Raw genomic sequence first — 18,583 nt, 5'->3', positions numbered from 1 at the left:
TAAATATTGATATATTAGACGGCTATATTCGGACACCGGAAGTGTTCCAGATGATTTCGGAGAAAACCGGAGTGCCGGAGGGGTTACTGGAACCCCCCGGAGAAGTATAGGGCCTTAGTGGGCCTGAGGGGAGAGAGCAGGCTGCAGCCCAGGAGGTGGCGCGCCCCCTCCCATGGGGAGTCCGAATTGGACTAGGGGAGGGGGACGCAACCCCTCTTTCCCTCTCCCTCTCCCTCTCCCTCTCTTTCCTTCCCCTTTCCCTCTTCCTAGTAGGAAGAGGATTCCTCCTCTCCTTGGGGCGCACCAAGGCCAGCCGGCCTCCCCCTTGCCCCTTTATATACGGGGGCGGGGGGGGGGGGCACCCAAAGAGACACAAGTTGATTGTTCCAAGCCGTGTGCGGTGCCCCCTCCACCATAATCCACCTTGATCATATCGTAGTGGTGCTTAGGGGAAGCCCTGCGTCGGTAGCAACATCTGAAGGAAATATGCCCTAGAGGCAATAATAAAGTTATTATTTATTTCCTTATTTCATGATAAATGTTTATTATTCATGCTAGAATTGTATTAACCGGAAACATAATACATGTGTGAATACATAGACAAACAGAGTGTCACTAGTATGCCTCAACTTGACTAGCTCGTTGATCAAAGATGGTTAAGTTTCCTAACCATAGACATGAGTTGTCATTTGATTAACGGGATCACATCATTAGGAGAATGATGTGATTGACTTGACCCATTCCGTTAGCTTAGCACTTGATCGTTTAGTTTGTTGCTATTGCTTTCTTCATGACTTATACATGTTCCTATGACTATGAGATTATGCAACTCCCGTTTACCGGAGGAACACTTCGTGTGCCACCAAACGTCACAACGTAATTGGGTGATTATAAAGGTGCTCTACAGGTGTCTCCAAAGGTACTTGTTGGGTTGGCGTATTTCGAGATTAGGATTTGTCACTCCGATTGTTGGAGAGGTATCTCTGGGCCCACTCGGTAATACACATCACTATAAGCCTTGCAAGCCTTGCAACTAATGAGTTAGTTGTGGGATGATGTATTACGGAACGAGTAAAGAGACTTGTCGGTAATGAGATTGAACTAGGTATTGAGATACCGACGATCGAATCTCGGGCAAGTAACATACCGATGACAAAGGGAACAACGTATGTTGTTATGCGGTCTGACCGATAAAGATCTTCGTAGAATATGTAGGAGCCAATATGGGCATCCAGGTCCCGCTGTTGGTTATTGACCAGAGAGGTGTCTCGGTCATGTCTACATAGTTCTCGAACCCATAGGGTCCGCACACTTAACGTTCGTTGTCGATATAGTACTATATGAGTTATGTATGTTGATGACCGAATGTTGTTCGGAGTCCGGGATGAGATCACCGACATGACGAGGAATCCGGAATGGTCCGGAGATAAAGTTTGATATATGGGATAGTAGTGTTTGATCTCCGGAAGGGTTCCGAAATTCAGCGGAAGGGGTTCCGGATGTTTCCCGAAATGTTTGGGCACGAGAACACTTTATCTGGGCCAAAGGGGAAAGCCCACAAGGCTTTTGGAAAGTGCAAAAGGAAGTTTTGCGGAGACCAGAGGCTAGACGACAGGAACCCTAGCGTCTAGGGGGTAGACGCCGGGAACCCTGGCGTCTAGCCCTGGAGTCCGAGAAGGACTCTTGCCTTTCGGGTGAAACCAACTTTGAGGAGGCTTTTGCTCCAAGTTTCGATCCCAGGGCTCAACTTATAAATAGAGGGGTAGGGCTAGCACCAAAGACACATCAAGAAACACCAAGCCGTGTGTCGGCAACCCCGTCCCCTCTAGTTTATCCTCTGTCATAGTTTTCGTAGTGCTTAGGCGAAGCCCTGCGGAGATTGTTCTTCACCAACACCGTCACCACGCCGTCGTGCTGCCGGAACTCATCTACTACTTCGCCCCTCTTGCTGGATCGAGAAGGCGAGGACGTCACCGAGCCAAACGTGTGCAGAACTCGGAGGTTCCGTGCTTTCGGTACTTGGATCGGTCGGATGTGAAGACGTACGACTACATCAACCACGTTGATATAACGCTTCCGCGAACGGTCTACGAGGGTACATAGACAACACTCTCCCCTCTCGTTGCTATGCATCACCATGATCTTGCGTGTGCGTAGGAATTTTTTTGAAATTACTACGTTCCCCTACAGTGGTATCAGAGCCTAGGTTTTATGCGTTTATGTTGTGCACGAGTAGAACACAAGTGAGTTGTGGGCGATATAAGTCATACTGCTTACCAGCATGTCATACTTTGGTTCGGCGGTATTTTTGGATGAAGCGGCCTGGACTGACATTACGCATACGCTTATGCAAGACTGGTTCTACCGACGTGCTTTGCACATAGGTGGCTGGTGGGTGTCAGTTTCTCCAACTTTAGTTGAACCAAGTGTGGCTACGCCCGGTCCTTGCGAAGGTTAAAACAGCACCAACTTGACAAACTATCGTTGTGGTTTTGATGCGTAGGTAAGAACGGTTCTTGCTTAAGCCCGTAGCAGCCACGTAAAACTTGCAACAACAAAGTAGAGGACGTCTAACTTGTTTTTGCAGGGCATGTTGTGATGTGATATGGTCAAGACATGATGCTAAATTTTATTGTATGAGATGATCATGTTTTGTAACTGAGTTATAGGCAACTGGCAGGAGCCATATGGTTGTCGCTTTATTATATGCAATGCAATTGCGCTGTAATGCTTTACTTTATCACTAAGCGGTAGCGATAGTCGTGGAAGCATAAGATTGGCGAGACAACAACGATGCTATGATGGAGATCAATGTGTCGCGCCGGTGACGATGGTGATCATGACGGTGCTTCGGAGATGGAGATCACAAGCACAAGATGATGATGGCCATATCATATCACTTATATTGATTGCATGTGATGTTTATCTTTTATGCATCTTATCTTGCTTTGATTGATGGTAGCATTATAAGATGTCAAGATAAAAGTGTTCTCCCTGAGTATGCACCGTTGGCAAAGTTCGTTGTGCCCAGACACCACGTGATGATCGGGTGTGATAAGCTCTACGTCCATCTACAACGGGTGCAAGCCAGTTTTTGCACACGCAGAATACTCAGGTTAAACTTGATGAGCCTAGCATATGCAGATATGGCCTCGGAACACTGAGACCGAAAGGTCGAGCGTGAATCATATAGTAGATATGATCAACATATTGATGTTCACCATTGAAAGCTACTCCATTTCACGTGATGATCGGTTATGGTTTAGTTGATTTGGATCACGTGATCACTTAGATGATTAGAGGGATGTCTATCTAAGTGGGAGTTCTTAAGTAATATGATTAATTGAACTTTAATTTATCATGAACTTAGTCCTGGTAGTATTAGCATATCTATGTTGTAGATCAATAGCTCGTGTTTAGCTCCCCTGTTTTATTTTTGATATGTTCCTAGAGAAAACTAAGTTGAAAGATGTTGGTAGCAATGATGCGGATTGGATCCGTGATATGAGGTTTATCCTCATTGCTGCACAGAAGAATTATGTCTTTGATGCACCGCTAGGTGACAAACCTATTGCAGGAGTAGATGTAGATGTTATGAACATTTGGCTAGCTCAATATGATGACTACTTGATAGTTTAGTGCACCATGCTTAAACGACTTAGAATCGGGACTTCAAAGACGTTTTGAACGTCATGGACCATATGAGATGTTCCAGGAGTTGAAGTTAATATTTCAAGCAAATACCCGAGTTGAGAGATATGAAGTCTCTAACAAGTTCTATAGCTAAAAGATGGAGGAGAATAGCTCAAGCAGTGAGCATGTGCTCAGATTGTCTGGGTACTACAATCGCTTGAATCAAGTGGGAGTTAATCTTCCAGATAAAATAGTGATTGACAGAATTCTCTAGTCACTATCACCAAGTTAGTAGAACTTCGTGATGAACTATGATATGCAAGGGATAACGGAAACGATTCCCAAGCTCTTCGTAATGCTGAAATCGACGAAGGTAGAAATCAAGAAAAATATCAAGTGTTGATGGTAGACAAGACCACTAGTTTCAAGAAAAGGGCAAAGGGAAGAAGGGGAAATTCAAGAAGAACGACAAGCAAGTTGCTGCTCAAGTGAAGAAGCCCAAGTCTGGTCCTAAGCCTGAGACTAAGTGCTTCTACTACAAAGGGACTGGTCACTGGAAGAGGAATTGCCCTAAGTATTTGGCGGATAAGAAGGATGGCAAAGTGAACAAAGGTATATTTGATATACATATTATTGATGTGTATTTTACTAGTGTTCATAGCAACCCCTCGGTATTTGATACTGGTTCAGTTCCTAAGAGTAGTAACACGAAACGGGAGTGACAGAATGAACATAGACTAGTTAAGGGTGAAGTGACGATGTGTGTGGTTCCAAGATTGATATGGTCATCATCGCACACTCCCTATACTTTTGGGATTAGTGTTGAACCTAAATAAGTGTTATTCGGTGTTTGCGTTAAGCATGAATATGATTTGATCATGTCTATTGCAATACGGTTATTCATTTAAGTAAGAGAATAAATTGATGTTCTGTTTACATGAATAAAACCTTATATGGTTACACACCCAATGAAAATGGTTTGTTGGATCTCGATCGTAGTGATACACATATTCATAATATTGAAACCAAAAGATGCAAAGTTAATAATGATAGTGCAACTTATTTGTGGCACTGGCGTTTAGGTCATATTAGTGTAAAGCGCATGAAGAAAATCCATGCTGATGGGCTTTTGGAATCACTTGATTATGAATCAGTTGATGCTTGCGAACCATGCCTCATGGGCAAGATGACTAAGACTCCATTCTCCGGAACAATGGAGCGAGCAACAGATTTGTTGGAAATCATACATACTGATGTAGGTGGTCCGATGAATATTGAGGCTCGCGGCAGGTATCATTATTTTCTGATCTTCACAGATGATTTGAGCAGATATGAGTATATCTACTTGATGAAACACAAGTCTGAAACATTTGAAAAGTTCAAAGAATTTCAGAGTGAAGTGGAGAATCATCGTAACAAAAATAAAAGTTTCTATGATATGATCACAGAAGTAAAATATTTGAGTTACGAGTTTGGCCTTCAGTTAAAAACAATGTGAAATAGTTTCACTACTCACGCCACCTAGAACGCCACAGTGTAATGGTGTGTCCGAATGTCATAACCGTACTTTATTAGATATGGTGCGATCTATGATGTCTCTTACCGATCTACCACTATCATTTTGGGGTTATGCATTAGAGATAGCTGCATTCACGTTAAATAGGGCACCATCTAAATCCGTTGAGACGACACCGTATGAACTATGGTTTGGCAAGAAACCTAAGCTGTCGTTTCTTAAAGTTTGAGGTTGCAATGCTTATGTGAAAAAGTTTCAACCTGATAAGCTCAAACCCAAATCGGAGAAGTGCGTATTCATAGGATACCCAAAAGAAAATGTCGGGTACACCTTCTATCACAGATCCGAAGGCAAGATATTCGTTGCTTTGAATGGATCCTTTCTAGAGAAGGAGTTTCTCTCGAAAGAAGTGAGTGGGAGGAAAGTAAAACTTGATGAGGTAACTGTATCTGCTCCCTTATTGGAAAGTAGTTCATCACAGAAATCTGTTCCTGTGACTACTACACCAATTAGTGAGGAAGCTAATGATGATGATCATGTAACTTCAGATCAAGTTACTACCGAACCTCGTAGGTAAACCAGAGTGAGATCCGCACCAGAGTGGTACGGTAATCCTGTTCTGGAGGTCATGTTACTTGACCATGACGAGCCTATGAACTATGAGGAAGCGATGATGAGCCCAGATTTCGCGAAATGGCTTGAGGCCATGAAATCTGAGATGAGATCCATGTATGGACTTTGATTGACTTGCCCAATGATCGGCGAGCCATTGAGACTAAATGGATCTTCAAGAGGAAGACGGACGCTGATAGTAGTGTTACTATCTACAAAGCTAGAATTGTCGCAAAAAGGTTTTCGACAAGTTCAGGGTGTTGACTACGATGAGAGTTTCTCACTCGTATCTATGCTTAAGTCTGTCCGAATCATGTTAGCAATTGCCGCATTTTATGAAATCTGGCAAATGGATAAACAAAACTGCATTCCTTAATGGAGTTATTAAAGAAGAGTTGTATATGATGCAACCAGAAGGTTTTGTCGATCCTAAAGGTGTTAACAAAATGTGCAAGCTTCAGCGATCCATCTATGGACTGGTGCAAGCATCTCGGAGTTGGAATATATGCTTTGATGAGTTGATCAAAGCATATAGTTTTATACAGACTTGCGGTGAAGCTTGTATTTACAAGAAAGTGAGTGGGAGCACTACAACATTTCTGATAAGTATATGTGAATGACATATTATTGATCGGAAATAATGTAGAATTATTCTGCAAAGCATAAAGGAGTGTTTGAAAGGAGTTTTTCAAATAAAGACCTCAATGAAGCTGCTTACATATTAAGCATCAAGATCTATAGAGATAGATCAAGACGCTTGATAAGTTTTTTTCAATCAGTACATACCTTGACAAGATTTTGAAATAGCTCAAAATGGAACAGTCAAAGAAAGAGTTCTTGCCTGTGTTACAAGGTGTGAAATTGAGTAAGACTCTAAACCCGACCACGACAGAAGATAGAAAGAGAATGAAAGTCATTGCCTATGCCTCAGCCATAGGTTCTATAAAGTATGCCATGCTGTGTACCAGACCTATTGTATACCCTGCCCTGAGTTTGGCAAGGGAGTACAATAGTGATCTAGGAGTAGATCACTGGACATTGGTTAAAATTATCCTTGCTGGAGTAAGGATATGTTTCTCGATTATGGAGGTGACAAAGGGTTCATCATAAAGGGTTACTCGATGCAAGTTTTGACATTGATTCAGATGACTCTAAGTCTCAATCTGGATACATATTGAAAGTGGGAGCAATTAGCTAGAGTAGCTCCGTGCAGAGCATTGTTGACATAGAAATTTGCAAAATACATAAGGATCTGAATGTTGCAGACCCATTGACTAAACTTCTCTCACAAGCAAAACATGATCACACCTTAGTACTCTTTGGGTGTTAATCACATAGGGATGTGAACTAGATTATTGACTCTAGTAAACCCTTTGGGTGTTGGTCACATGACGATGTGAACTATGGGTGTTAATCACATAGTGACGTGAACCATTGATGTGAAATCACATGGCGATGTGATCTAGATTATTGACTCTAGTGCAAGTGGGAGACTGAAGGAAATATGCCCTAGAGGCAATAATAAAGTTATTATTTATTTCCTTATTTCATGATAAATGTTTATTATTCATGCTAGAATTGTATTAACCCAAAACATAATACATGTGTGAATACATAGACAAACAGAGTGTCACTAGTATGCCTCTACTTGACTAGCTCGTTGATCAAAGATGGTTAAGTTTCCTAACCATAGACATGAGTTGTCATTTGATTAACGGGATCACATCATTAGGAGAATGATGTGATTGACTTGACCCATTCTGTTAGCTTAGCACTTGATCGTTTAGTTTGTTTCTATTGCTTTTTTCATGACTTATACATATTCCTATGACTATGAGATTATGCAACTCCCGTTTACCGGAGGAACACTTTGTGTGCCACCAAACATCACAACGTAACTGGGTGATTATAAAGATGCTCTACAGGTGTCTCCAAAGGTACTTGTTGGGTTGGCGTATTTCGAGATTAGGATTTGTCACTCCGATTGTCGGAGAGGTATCTCTGGGCCCACTCGGTAATAAACATCACTATAAGCCTTGCAAGCATTGCAACTAATGAGTTAGTTGTGGGATGATGTATTACGGAACGAGTAAAGAGACTTGCCGGTAACGAGATTGAACTAGATATTGAGATACCGACGACCGAATCTCGGGCAACTAACATACCAATGACAAAGGGAACAACGTATGTTGTTATGCGGTCTGACCGATAAAGATCTTCGTAGAATATGTAGGAGCCAATATGGGCATCCAGGTCCCGCTGTTGGTTATTGACCAGAGAGGTGTCTCGGTCATGTCTACATAGTTCTCGAACCCGTAGGGTCCGCACGCTTAACGTTCGTTGACAATATACTACTATATGAGTTATGTATGTTGATGACCGAATGTTGTTCGGAGTCCGGGATGAGATCACGGACATGACGAGGAACTCCGGAATGGTCCGGAGATAAAGTTTGATATATGGGATAGTAGTGTTTGATCTCCGGAAGGGTTCCGGAATTCACCGGAAGGGATTCCGGATGTTTCCCGAAATGTTTGGGCACGAGAACACTTTATCTGGGCCAAAGGGGAAAGCCCACAAGGCTTTTGGAAAGTGCAAAAGGAAGTTTTGCGGAGACCAGAGGCTAGACGACAGGAACCCTAGCGTCTAGGGGGTAGACGCCGGGAACCCTGGCGTCTAGCCCTGGAGTCCGAGAAGGACTCTTGCCTTTCGGGTGAAACCAACTTTGAGGAGGCTTTTGCTCCAAGTTTCGATCCCAGGGCTCAACTTATAAATAGAGGGGTAGGGCTAGCACCAAAGACACATCAAGAAACACCAAGCCGTGTGTCGGCAACCCCGTCCCCTCTAGTTTATCCTCTGTCATAGTTTTCGTAGTGCTTAGGCGAAGCCCTGCGGAGATTGTTCTTCACCAACACCGTCACCACGCCGTCGTGCTGCCGGAACTCATCTACTACTTCGCCCCTCTTGCTGGATCGAGAAGGCGAGGACGTCACTGAGCCGAACGTGTGCAGAACTCGGAGGTTCCGTGCTTTCGGTACTTGGATCGGTCGGACATGAAGACGTACGACTACATCAACCGCGTTGATATAACGCTTCCGCGAACGGTCTATGAGGGTATGCAGACAACACTCTTCCCTCTCGTTGCTATGCATCACCATGATCTTGCGTGTGCGTAGGAATTTTTTTGAAATTACTACATTCCCCAACAGCATCATCACCGTCATCATGCCGTCGTGCTGACGGAACTCTCCCGTGAAGCTCTGCTGGATCAGAGTTCGTGGGACGTCATCGAGCTGAACGTGTGCTGAACTCGGAGGTGCCGTACGTTTGGTACTTGGATCGGTCGGATCGTGAAGACGTTCGACTACATCAACCGCGTTCTCATAACACTTCCGCTTACGGTCTACGAGGGTACGTGGACGATACTCTCCCCTCTCATTGCTATGCATCATCATGATTTTGCGTGTGCGTAGAATTTTTTTAAAATTATTACGTTCCCCAACACCGCGTGGGCCTCCTCAATCGATTGTGTGACACGACGTCGAGAGACAGCGACAAGGATGTGGTTGGCGCGGGGCAAAAAGGATTGACGACACGGTGTTCTACTGGATGGAGTGCATGCGGGAGGTGAAGAAAATGCATACTCTCAGATGCGAGAACCCAGATCTAGTGGCGGGCTTGTAGCGGGAAATCAAGATGTGCGAAATGTGCATGGATATAGAAATGAGGAATGCATCAGAGGTCATCATCCCTGAGGCCAATGATACAGAGCGTGCTCGGATGCCGACTCGGACTAGACTGAAATTGGTCCTCAAATGGGCGGTGCAAGCGGTGAAATTTAGATCTCGGTTCGAAGAGGCTAATGGGGATGTGTCATGGGGGATAACGCCGCCGAGACTGCCCCCACTACCATCGGATTCAACTGCATCCCAGCAACCGATCAACCTTCAGCGGTCGCCTTGCCATCTACTTGAACAGGTACCTAGTGCCTATCCTTAGTGCAGTTGATTCATTTGTAGGAGCTTAATTGAGCTAAGCTTTAATTTCCAAGTTAGACCGTAGATGATGATTTTCCTCTCTCTCTCTATATATATTAGCTTACACAACTACGCTCTGCATATCAAAATATAGACATTTTTGTATATTTCGGTACCAAAGTAGTAGTATGTGCTAACACGAGATCACTCGTCGACAGCGCGTAGGCGCGGCGCGTGGAACGCATAGAGGTGTTGTATGAGTCCATGCACATCGCGTGTGCCATCGTCCGCAAGCGGTGGTTGCTCTGCGTCAACGAGAAGGAGAACGATCGCGTGTTCGAGGAGATCACGGCTGGGTCGAACACGGAGGCGACGCAGGCTATCGCGGACGGGAATGCTACCAACATCGGCAGTTCTGCGCCGCTCGCGCCTTGCCATATCAACCACGAGGTCAGACCATCCACGTCTATCGGCGATGTTCATGACCAGGCGGTGGACTTCGACAAAGAGTAGGAGGTGGATACGGACATGCCACGTCGGGCGAATAGCAGGACGTGGGCCACGGACGTGCCCACGGCAAGAGAAGATTTAAACGGTGGTATCTTTTGGTATGAATTTTTTTCGGTGTTAATAAAAATGTCATGTATACTTTATTTGATGTGCCGGATTGGATGACCAACGCGTCCGCGGAAAATTTGGTGTGTGTGATTTGATTTGAGGCACGTCGTTAGAGAAGCCCTGACATATAGTTCCTACGTTCCAAATTACTCATCGTGAAAATAAATATACGTAAAACTAAAATACATCTAAATACATCCATTTCTATGACAAATAATTCGAAACGGAGGAAGTACATATAAACGTAGGTTTCACCGGAAGAAATTCTACAAGTCCATCCTACCACCCAAGTCCATCCAGATTCATCCCTCGGTTGAACGTGCCTAGACTCCCGTGTTCAAGGCTAGACTACGAAGCCCGAAGCAGCGTAGACAAAACCAGCAGCCCGCGCAGAAGATCGAGCCGATTGGTCAGAGCCGTGCCCCCGCACGTGACAGGCCGACAGCGACGCGTCCTGGTGCATGGCAACACTCTTACATCCCCATGGCGACATCCCAGCCAGCTCCGCCGTCTCTTTCACCCCTCTCTGCTCCCACCACCATATCCCTTTTTCATGTTTCTTTTCCATATCCCGTTCATTTATCTACGTATTCCCTTCATTCCACAATATAGTGCTTTCTCTATCCACGTGCTTCAACTTTAACCGTAAATAGGGGCGAATTTACCGTACGGGCATCCTGGGCACGTGCCCAGGCTCCATCCCGTCAATTTTTTGAACTATAACAAACCTTTCTAGGCATCGTATGCGTCAAAAATGCTCAAAAACAAGAAAATACGATGGAAAGTACGTAAACTTCTTTAACTGGGCCAGTCTGAGCGTTTTTCTGCAGTTTGGGCCTTACTCATATCAGCTAAGCAATCACATGGACCACAACAACCAGTAGGCCTTGTTTGCTTGATCGATCCATAAATGGACTGAAGCAAAATCGATCGATGCCTGTTCGTTTTCGTGCGCAGGAACGCGAGATCGGAGTCGCGACCTTACCATCTGCTGCGCGGCTGCGCCTCCGACGCGGCGAGGGCGCGATGCAGACCATCGCCTGACGGAACTCGGCAGCCAGATTAACATCGGCCGGTAAGATTGCAAAAGAGATCAGAGATAACATGCGGCCAGGCCTCGGCTATGACTCCGGCGGGCGACGGTCAAGATCGGAAGCACAAGCGCGGGCGCCACAACGGCGAATCCTCCTGTACCACCAGTGAGAATTCAACTCTGGCTCGATCGGACGTTGGGTCGTCAGCGTCGACACTAACCACATGAGCAGCGGCAGGCCGGCAGCGAGCGCTCAACCCGTTGAAGGGCATGACCAAGAGAAATCCAGTAGCAGAGCGCCAACAATTAGGGCTAAAGGCAAGTGGCAACTAGGTGAGTTATTTGATTTGGTATTGTATTCAAGTTTTTATTTACTTCTTTGATCTATAAAAGATCAGTGTATATATTGCACATGACATTTATTCAAATATATGATACTCCCTCCGTTCATAAATATAAGATGTTTTAGCTTTTGGCCACATTCCACACGTATCAAATGTATCTAGACATGTTCTAGTGTGTACATTCATTCATTTTAGTATGGATCTAGACAACATGTGGAACACCTAAAACATCTTATATTAAAAAACGGAGGGAGTACTTACCATGTTTGATAGACCAAAGTAAATTTTAGCTTACGAGATGCCCGGGCTTTGGCAATTTGCTGGCTCCGCCACTGACCATAAATTTAACTACCAACACCGATTGCGGCGGGAGCAAAAATTATATCAGTGAATTCGTATTCAAAAGAAGTTTTTAATTATATAACTTTTTCCCTGCCGTAGTTGGTCTCGTTGATTAAATTTATGATCAAAGTTGAACCTCGAAAAACATGGGCGTACTATATTTTGAAATGGAGGGAGTAACACAAAAGGCAAAGCCGTTCCCATTCGTGCCCACAGTGCGGGGCAGAGGTGTCCATCACAAAGCTCACCAGGAAACTTGGTTCATGACTTCATACGTACTTCATCTGTTCTAAATTACTCGTTGCAGAAATGAATATATCTAAAACTAAAATATACATCTAGATAAATCCATTTCTGTGACAAGTAATTCGAAACGAAGGAAGTACGTTCTAGGTAGGTGTTTCTCTTTTTATTTCTTTATATTCAAATACAACTAGTAGCTGGCGAACAACTTTTTGTTGTATGGAGCAAGAATAATGCTCGCCACGTTATCACATCCTGGAGACACACACACTCTCTACTATCTACTTCTATTTATACTGCGGGTTGGCATCGTGATGTGTTGTCATCCTGCGACTTCTTTGTGCTTCCGCTCGCCGGGGAGGGCATTCATCCATTCAGTTTCATTCAATACACTACCAACTACACCCAGACACACCTGGGGCGGGGCGGCGGGCGTTGTGTATTGCTTCACCACCGCCTAATCGCCATGGGCTCCCTCGCCGCCGCCGACGAGCCGCTGCCTCCTCTCCGGTACCCTCCGGCCCGCCGCGACGGCGACATTGTGGATGACTACCATGGCGTTCTTGTGCCGGACCCCTACAGATGGTGAGTAATCTGAATCTGCTCGTAGTATCCACCATGTTCCAGGGGTCTGGTTTTTTGTTGTTTCTCTTCGATCTGGAAAGCACACTCGCGAGAGCGTTTCTTCGGCCTGCGCATGTATGAACTCCAGCTTGATACATGCCAACCCGAGAGATGCAGGAGTATTTGTTGTGTTCAAGAAGAAGAAGAAGAAGAAGAAGAAGAAGAAGGAGTATTTGTTTGCGTTTTCAGCTAACGTATCCATCCGGCCATACCATGAAATCCGTTTTTCCTTTTCTTTTGTTTTTGCAAAAGCCATGGCTTGGTCCATACTTTCTTTCTTTTTTGCGGGTAGATCCTTGATTCATGCGCGTGCTATGTTGCTATGGCCCATGGCTGTCATATTGGTGCTGCCAAATATTATTGGTGAAAGAACAAAGGAAAACAGTTTAGTTAGGAAAACATTATTAGAGCACGGATTTATTTTTCCTTCAAAAAAGGCAGTACGGTTTAGATAGCATTTGTACGCACACACAGAAGATGCATTTTTTTAGAGGTGTGTATAGGGCACATCTAGATGTGCTCTAATTATTGCACATCTAAGTGAGTGAATCAAGTATAAAGAAAAAAAATATTCACATGAATCTCAATATAAAATCAATGACATATGACTTTGATGTGCAATATTTATGACACATCTAGATGTGTTTTAGCAAAACTTTTTTTTAGCACACAGTACATGCAGTTCATCTTACTAGGAAGGTAAGTTTCATTTTTCCTTCAAGAAAAAGTACGGGTTATCTTCAAAAAGAAAAAGTACGGGTCTAGGACAAGGAACAGTCCCTTGGATGTATTTCTATCATTTTAGCACATACGGCACAGTTTTTTTTAACTAGAAATGCATCGTTTTTGCAACTACCCCTACAGCCAAAACACTTGCACGACGGCACAGGAGAATCATTGGTCCATTCATTTCACCGTGGTGGCATCAAGATCGAGTACACCGCTCGTGGCGCTCATGCGCCCCTATGCACCAAAAGATGACACCTCCTTGGAGACTGCAGTAATAACACCACACTTGCTGCTAAAAAATTCACCACGCCAGAGGAGAGGAGGATCACTGCTCCATTCATTTCACCGCGGCTGCACCCAGAGCACTGAGCACTGAGCACACAGCTCTCGGCAAGCTGTACTGTATCTGTACGCCACCCACATGCTTCTCTGAAGCTTCTTCAGAAGCACACCGAAGCTCGCGCTTTTTACAGTTTTACTGTAGTACACGTTCGAACCTCTTTGCCTGTGGCGCTGGCTGTCTGTCACGTTGTTGTTTCGTGCCGTGGGTAACGTATGGGCTCGTCAGGATGGAGGAGCTGGAGTCGGAGGAGGTGAAGGAGTACGTGGGCGCGCAGGCGGCCCTGGCGAACGCCGTGCTCGCCACCTGCGACCACCGCGGGCGCCTGCGCGGGCAGCTCACGGCGCTGCTCGACCACCCGCGCTACCGCGCCCCCTTCAAGCGCGCCGGCACCTACTTCTACTTCCACAACCCCGGCCTCCTCCCCCACAGCGCCCTCTACGTCCAGGTGCACACCAAACCGCCGCATACACCTTTTTCTTCACTTCAGAGGCAACGCCTCCACAGCACTGATCGTCTCCAAATCAATCGTGTGTGCAGCACGGGCTGGGCGGCGAGCCGAGCGTGCTGCTGGACCCGGGCGAGCTCAGCGACGACGCCACGGTGTCGCTCTCCATGATCGGCGTCAGCGACGACGGCGAGCACCTCGCCTACGGCACCAGCGCCAGCGGCAGCGACTGGGTCACCATCAGCGTCATGCGCGTCCGCGACAGGCGCCGCCTCCCCGACGCCCTGTCCTGGGTCAAGTTCTCGCGCATCGCCTGGACCAGCGACGGCATGGGCTTCTTCTACTCGCGCTTCCCGGCTCCAAAGTAACTGACACTTCATGGCATGAGTGCTCTGTGCTTTGCTTGATACAGTAGTAAAATCCATGGGTATCATCTTGTCTCATGCCTTGCTCCGGTTTTGGCGCGCATGCAGGGACGACGACGGCGCGCCGGAGTCCGGGATCAGGACCGACGTTAACCTCAACCACGAGGTCTACTACCATTTCCTCGGAACTGACCAGTCTGACGATGTCATGTGCTGGAAGGACCCCGAGCATCCAAAGTACATATACACCCCCGAAGTTACAGAGGACGGCATGGTACACTTGCCATTGCCAACCAACTTACTACTGCCTTGCTCATCACCAATCTTGTTGACACTTCGGGGCTAAATTTGTGTTTTGATTCTTTTCTGAAACCTATTTGAGATTTGACCCTAATTTAAATTTATTTTTAAGATCTGACCCTTTTGCTACCGTCAGGGACCATGACGGTAGGGTATAACAGCCTACCGCCAAGGTCCCTGGCGGTAGGGTTGCATGCCCTACCGCCAAAAACCTCCTAAGTATTGAACACAGTGCGTACTCATGCCTACCGCCAAGCACCTTGGCGATAGGGTTGTGCAGACTACCGCCAGCCAGGTTGGCGGTAGCGATGTTTCCTACCGCCAAAGTCCATGTCGGTAGGCTGTTAGACCCTACCGCCATAGACTCTGGCGGTAGCAAAAGGATCAGATCTCGAAAAAATTTCAAACTAGGGTCAAATCTCGAATAGGTTTCAGAAAAGGGTCAAAACACGAAAATTTGCCACACTTCGGTAGCTGATACAGTATATTTTACTGCTTCTGTTGCAGTACGTGCTCCTGTCAGTTTCAGAGAGTTCAGAGCCGGTCAACAAGCTGTACTACTGCGACCTCTCAGCTCTTTCCCATGGGCTTTCAGGCATGAAAGCAAAAGGAACCCACGAAATGCTCCCCTTTGTGAAGCTCGTGGACGAATTCGAGGCCTTCTACGGAGTCGTCGCCAACGACGGCACCCGATTCACAATCCAAACAAACAAAGACGCTCCGAGGTACAAACTGTCGCGGGTCGACGTCAACGACCCGCAGTCCTGGACCGATGTTCTGCCTGAAGACGACAAGGCTGTCCTAGAATACGCTTGTGCTGTCCACGGTGACAAGCTTCTGGTGAACTATTTGTCGGATGTCAAGTACGTGCTGCAGATGAGGAGCCTGGCCACCGGAGAGCTGCTCCACGGCATACCCATCGACATAGGCAGCGTCAACGGGATCACCGGTAGGCGTGGCGACTCCGAGGTGTTCGTCGAGTTCTCGAGCTTCCTCACTCCGGGGATCGTCTACAGGTGTGATCTCAGCTCCGGGGCTCCTGAGATGAGCATATACAGAGAGATCACCGTCCCGGGCTTCGATCGCACGGATTTCGAAGCGAAGCAGGTACATTTACTTTTCTCAAGAACCATGTGTGGTGTATTTGCAGTTCAGTTGATCTTGCTTGCTTGTTTTTTCAGGTGTTTTACCCGAGCAAGGACGGGACCAAGATCCCGATGTTCGTGGTGTCGAGGAAGAAGATCGTCCTGGACGGGTCGCACCCGGCGCTGCTCTTCGGCTACGGCGGGTTCGGCATGAGCATGACGCCGCAGTTCAGCGCGGCCCGCGTCGTCCTCATGAGGAACCTGGGGTTCGTGACGTGCGTCGCCAACATCCGGGGCGGCGGCGAGTACGGGGAGGACTGGCACAAGGCCGGCTCGCTCGCGAACAAGCAGAACTGCTTCGACGACTTCATCGCCGCCGGCGAGTTCCTCGTGTCCGCCGGGTACACGAGCCCGAGCCGGCTGTGCATCGAAGGCGGGAGCAACGGCGGCCTCCTGGTCGCCGCCTGCATCAACCAGGTAAAGCTGGCTAGTCTTTATAATTTTGTTGCAGATTGTTGCAGCTCATTTGTTCCAGTAGTGAGCGGAGATTGTTTCATTGTTTGTGACTGCAGCGGCCCGGTCTCTTCGGCTGTGCTCTGGCTCACGTCGGTGTCATGGACATGCTTCGGTTCCACAAGTTCACCATAGGTTTTGCCTGTCGCCTCTCCTCTGAAAACCGCATCCTGTTTGTGTCCACAGTGGTCACCTTGTGAGTGTCTGCCATGCATCCAGGTCGTGCATGGGCTTGCGATTTCGGCTGCTCGGAGAAGGAGGAGGAATTCCACTGGCTTATCAAGTACTCCCCTCTGCACAACGTGAGGCGGCCGTGGGAGAAGGGCGCCGCCGGCGACCAGCAGTACCCTCCCACCATGCTGCTGACGGCGGACCACGACGACCGCGTTGTGCCGTCGCACACGCTCAAGTTCCTCGCGGTACGCACGTCTCCCGTACTTACTATTTTGGGTTGAGATCGCTATCAAAATGACGATTTGTGTGGGTCTTGTGCGTGCGTACGTCAGACGATGCAGCACGTCCTGTGCAGGAGCGTGGAGCAGAGCCCGCAGAGCAACCCCATCGTCGCCCGGATCGACCGCAAGAGCGGCCACGGCTGCGGCCGCTCCACGCAGAAGATCGTACGAACGATGTTCTTCTCTTCTTTTTTCTCACACAGTACGCTCTCACCTTGGCTGAAATGTTGTTCGCTGACTGCTGCATCTGATTGGCAGATCGACGAGGCTGCGGATCGTTACGCGTTCGCGGCCAAGATGATGGGGGTCTCTTGGATCGACTGAGTTCCATCTCCGGTTCTCCGGCTCTCCGGGCAGCTAGCTGTAGTGCGGCTATTGTGCACACCTATGGATAGCGACGCAGAGCTTTCGGGTGTTGGCCAAGAAACTACTACTGTGTTAATAACCGGCATCTGACGGGATTACCATATATGCTAACGAATGGTGCTTATGACTCAACATAGCAAAAAAGAAGGAAAACATATCGGCACATTGCTCTGCAATCGTTGTCCCAGAGTAACTTTATCCGTCAGTCACTTCCGCAAAACAAAAATTATACGTCAGTCACGATATGCTGCTCAATAGTTTTTTTTTTGAGACAATGGGCAGCAACCTCTCATTCATTCAGCAATTATTCAGTACAAATAACGCCCCTGATGATCTCAGGAGGCTCATTTAACCAACACGATCCATAGTCATGTTATGCCGATCTGGTAAGAACATGGGCTGCCCCATTACATACTCTGCTAACATATTTAAAGGTACAAGGTACAAACTTTTTTGGCTCTCATCTTAATATCATGAACAATGGCACCTGTCGATGCCCTATCGAACCCTTGCTGCTGCAACTTGTTAACAAGTGAGAGGCAATCAGAACAACTTGGAAAAAAAATACTGAACTCCTATGCTTTCAGCAAGCATAAGTGCCTGGCAGATGGCCTCTGCTTCAGCAATTTCAGGACAATGCACATGATCAACAACGCCTCGACAAGCGGCATGCATTACTCCTAGATGATTACGCATGACAGCACCATATCCAGCTTTTGCAGTACCGGAGAAGATCGCAGCATCCATGCTGATCAGCATGAGGTCCTCCGGTGGCGGGGCCCATTTCTGAATTGACGTCAAGGTCTCACGCCTGATGGAGCATTCAGAACTGACATTGTTCAACAAAATAAAGTCAATGTAAGCTTTGATCTTTCCAGATACACGTAAGAGATGAGGTATGGACTCACCATTTCCGCAGGAGTTTCTATTCTCCCATATATGCCAACAAGCCACTGCAAATATCATCGAATGGAACATCGAAGCATTAGAAATCCAATCCAAAAACCATTGCCTGATATGAGAAGTCGTTTAGATTTAGG

The 18,583-nt window shown here is 46.8% G+C and overlaps 1 protein-coding gene across 1 annotated transcript; it reads left to right on the top strand.

The window, feature by feature from the left end:
• The first annotated feature begins 12,627 nt into the window (after window positions 1-12,627).
• On the top strand, window positions 12,628-17,818 carry LOC123190073 (prolyl endopeptidase). Its single transcript, XM_044602642.1, has 10 exons — window positions 12,628-12,903; window positions 14,240-14,459; window positions 14,552-14,823; window positions 14,933-15,098; window positions 15,632-16,231; window positions 16,306-16,686; window positions 16,782-16,857; window positions 16,942-17,141; window positions 17,229-17,342; window positions 17,436-17,818. The coding sequence occupies exons 1-10, from the start codon at window positions 12,785-12,787 to the stop codon at window positions 17,499-17,501; spliced, it is 2,214 nt and encodes a 737-aa protein (XP_044458577.1). The 5' UTR covers window positions 12,628-12,784; the 3' UTR covers window positions 17,502-17,818.
• Window positions 17,819-18,583: the final 765 nt, after the last annotated feature.

This window comes from Triticum aestivum, chromosome 2A, assembly GCF_018294505.1.
Source record: "Triticum aestivum cultivar Chinese Spring chromosome 2A, IWGSC CS RefSeq v2.1, whole genome shotgun sequence".
NCBI lineage: Eukaryota > Viridiplantae > Streptophyta > Magnoliopsida > Poales > Poaceae > Triticum > Triticum aestivum.
The sequence above is the reverse complement of the archived record's forward strand: the minus strand, read 5'-3'. Positions and strand labels throughout refer to the sequence as shown.

Excerpts from the sequence above, each read along its gene's own strand:
- LOC123190073 (XM_044602642.1), top strand. The coding sequence starts at position 12,785 with ATGGGCTCCCTCGCCGCCGCCGACGAGCCGCTGCCTCCTCTCCGGTAC. Across the intron at positions 15,099-15,631 it reads AAGTTACAGAGGACGGCATG|TACGTGCTCCTGTCAGTTTC; the intron begins GTACACTTGCCA and ends CTTCTGTTGCAG. Across the intron at positions 16,858-16,941 it reads GTTCCACAAGTTCACCATAG|GTCGTGCATGGGCTTGCGAT; the intron begins GTTTTGCCTGTC and ends CCATGCATCCAG.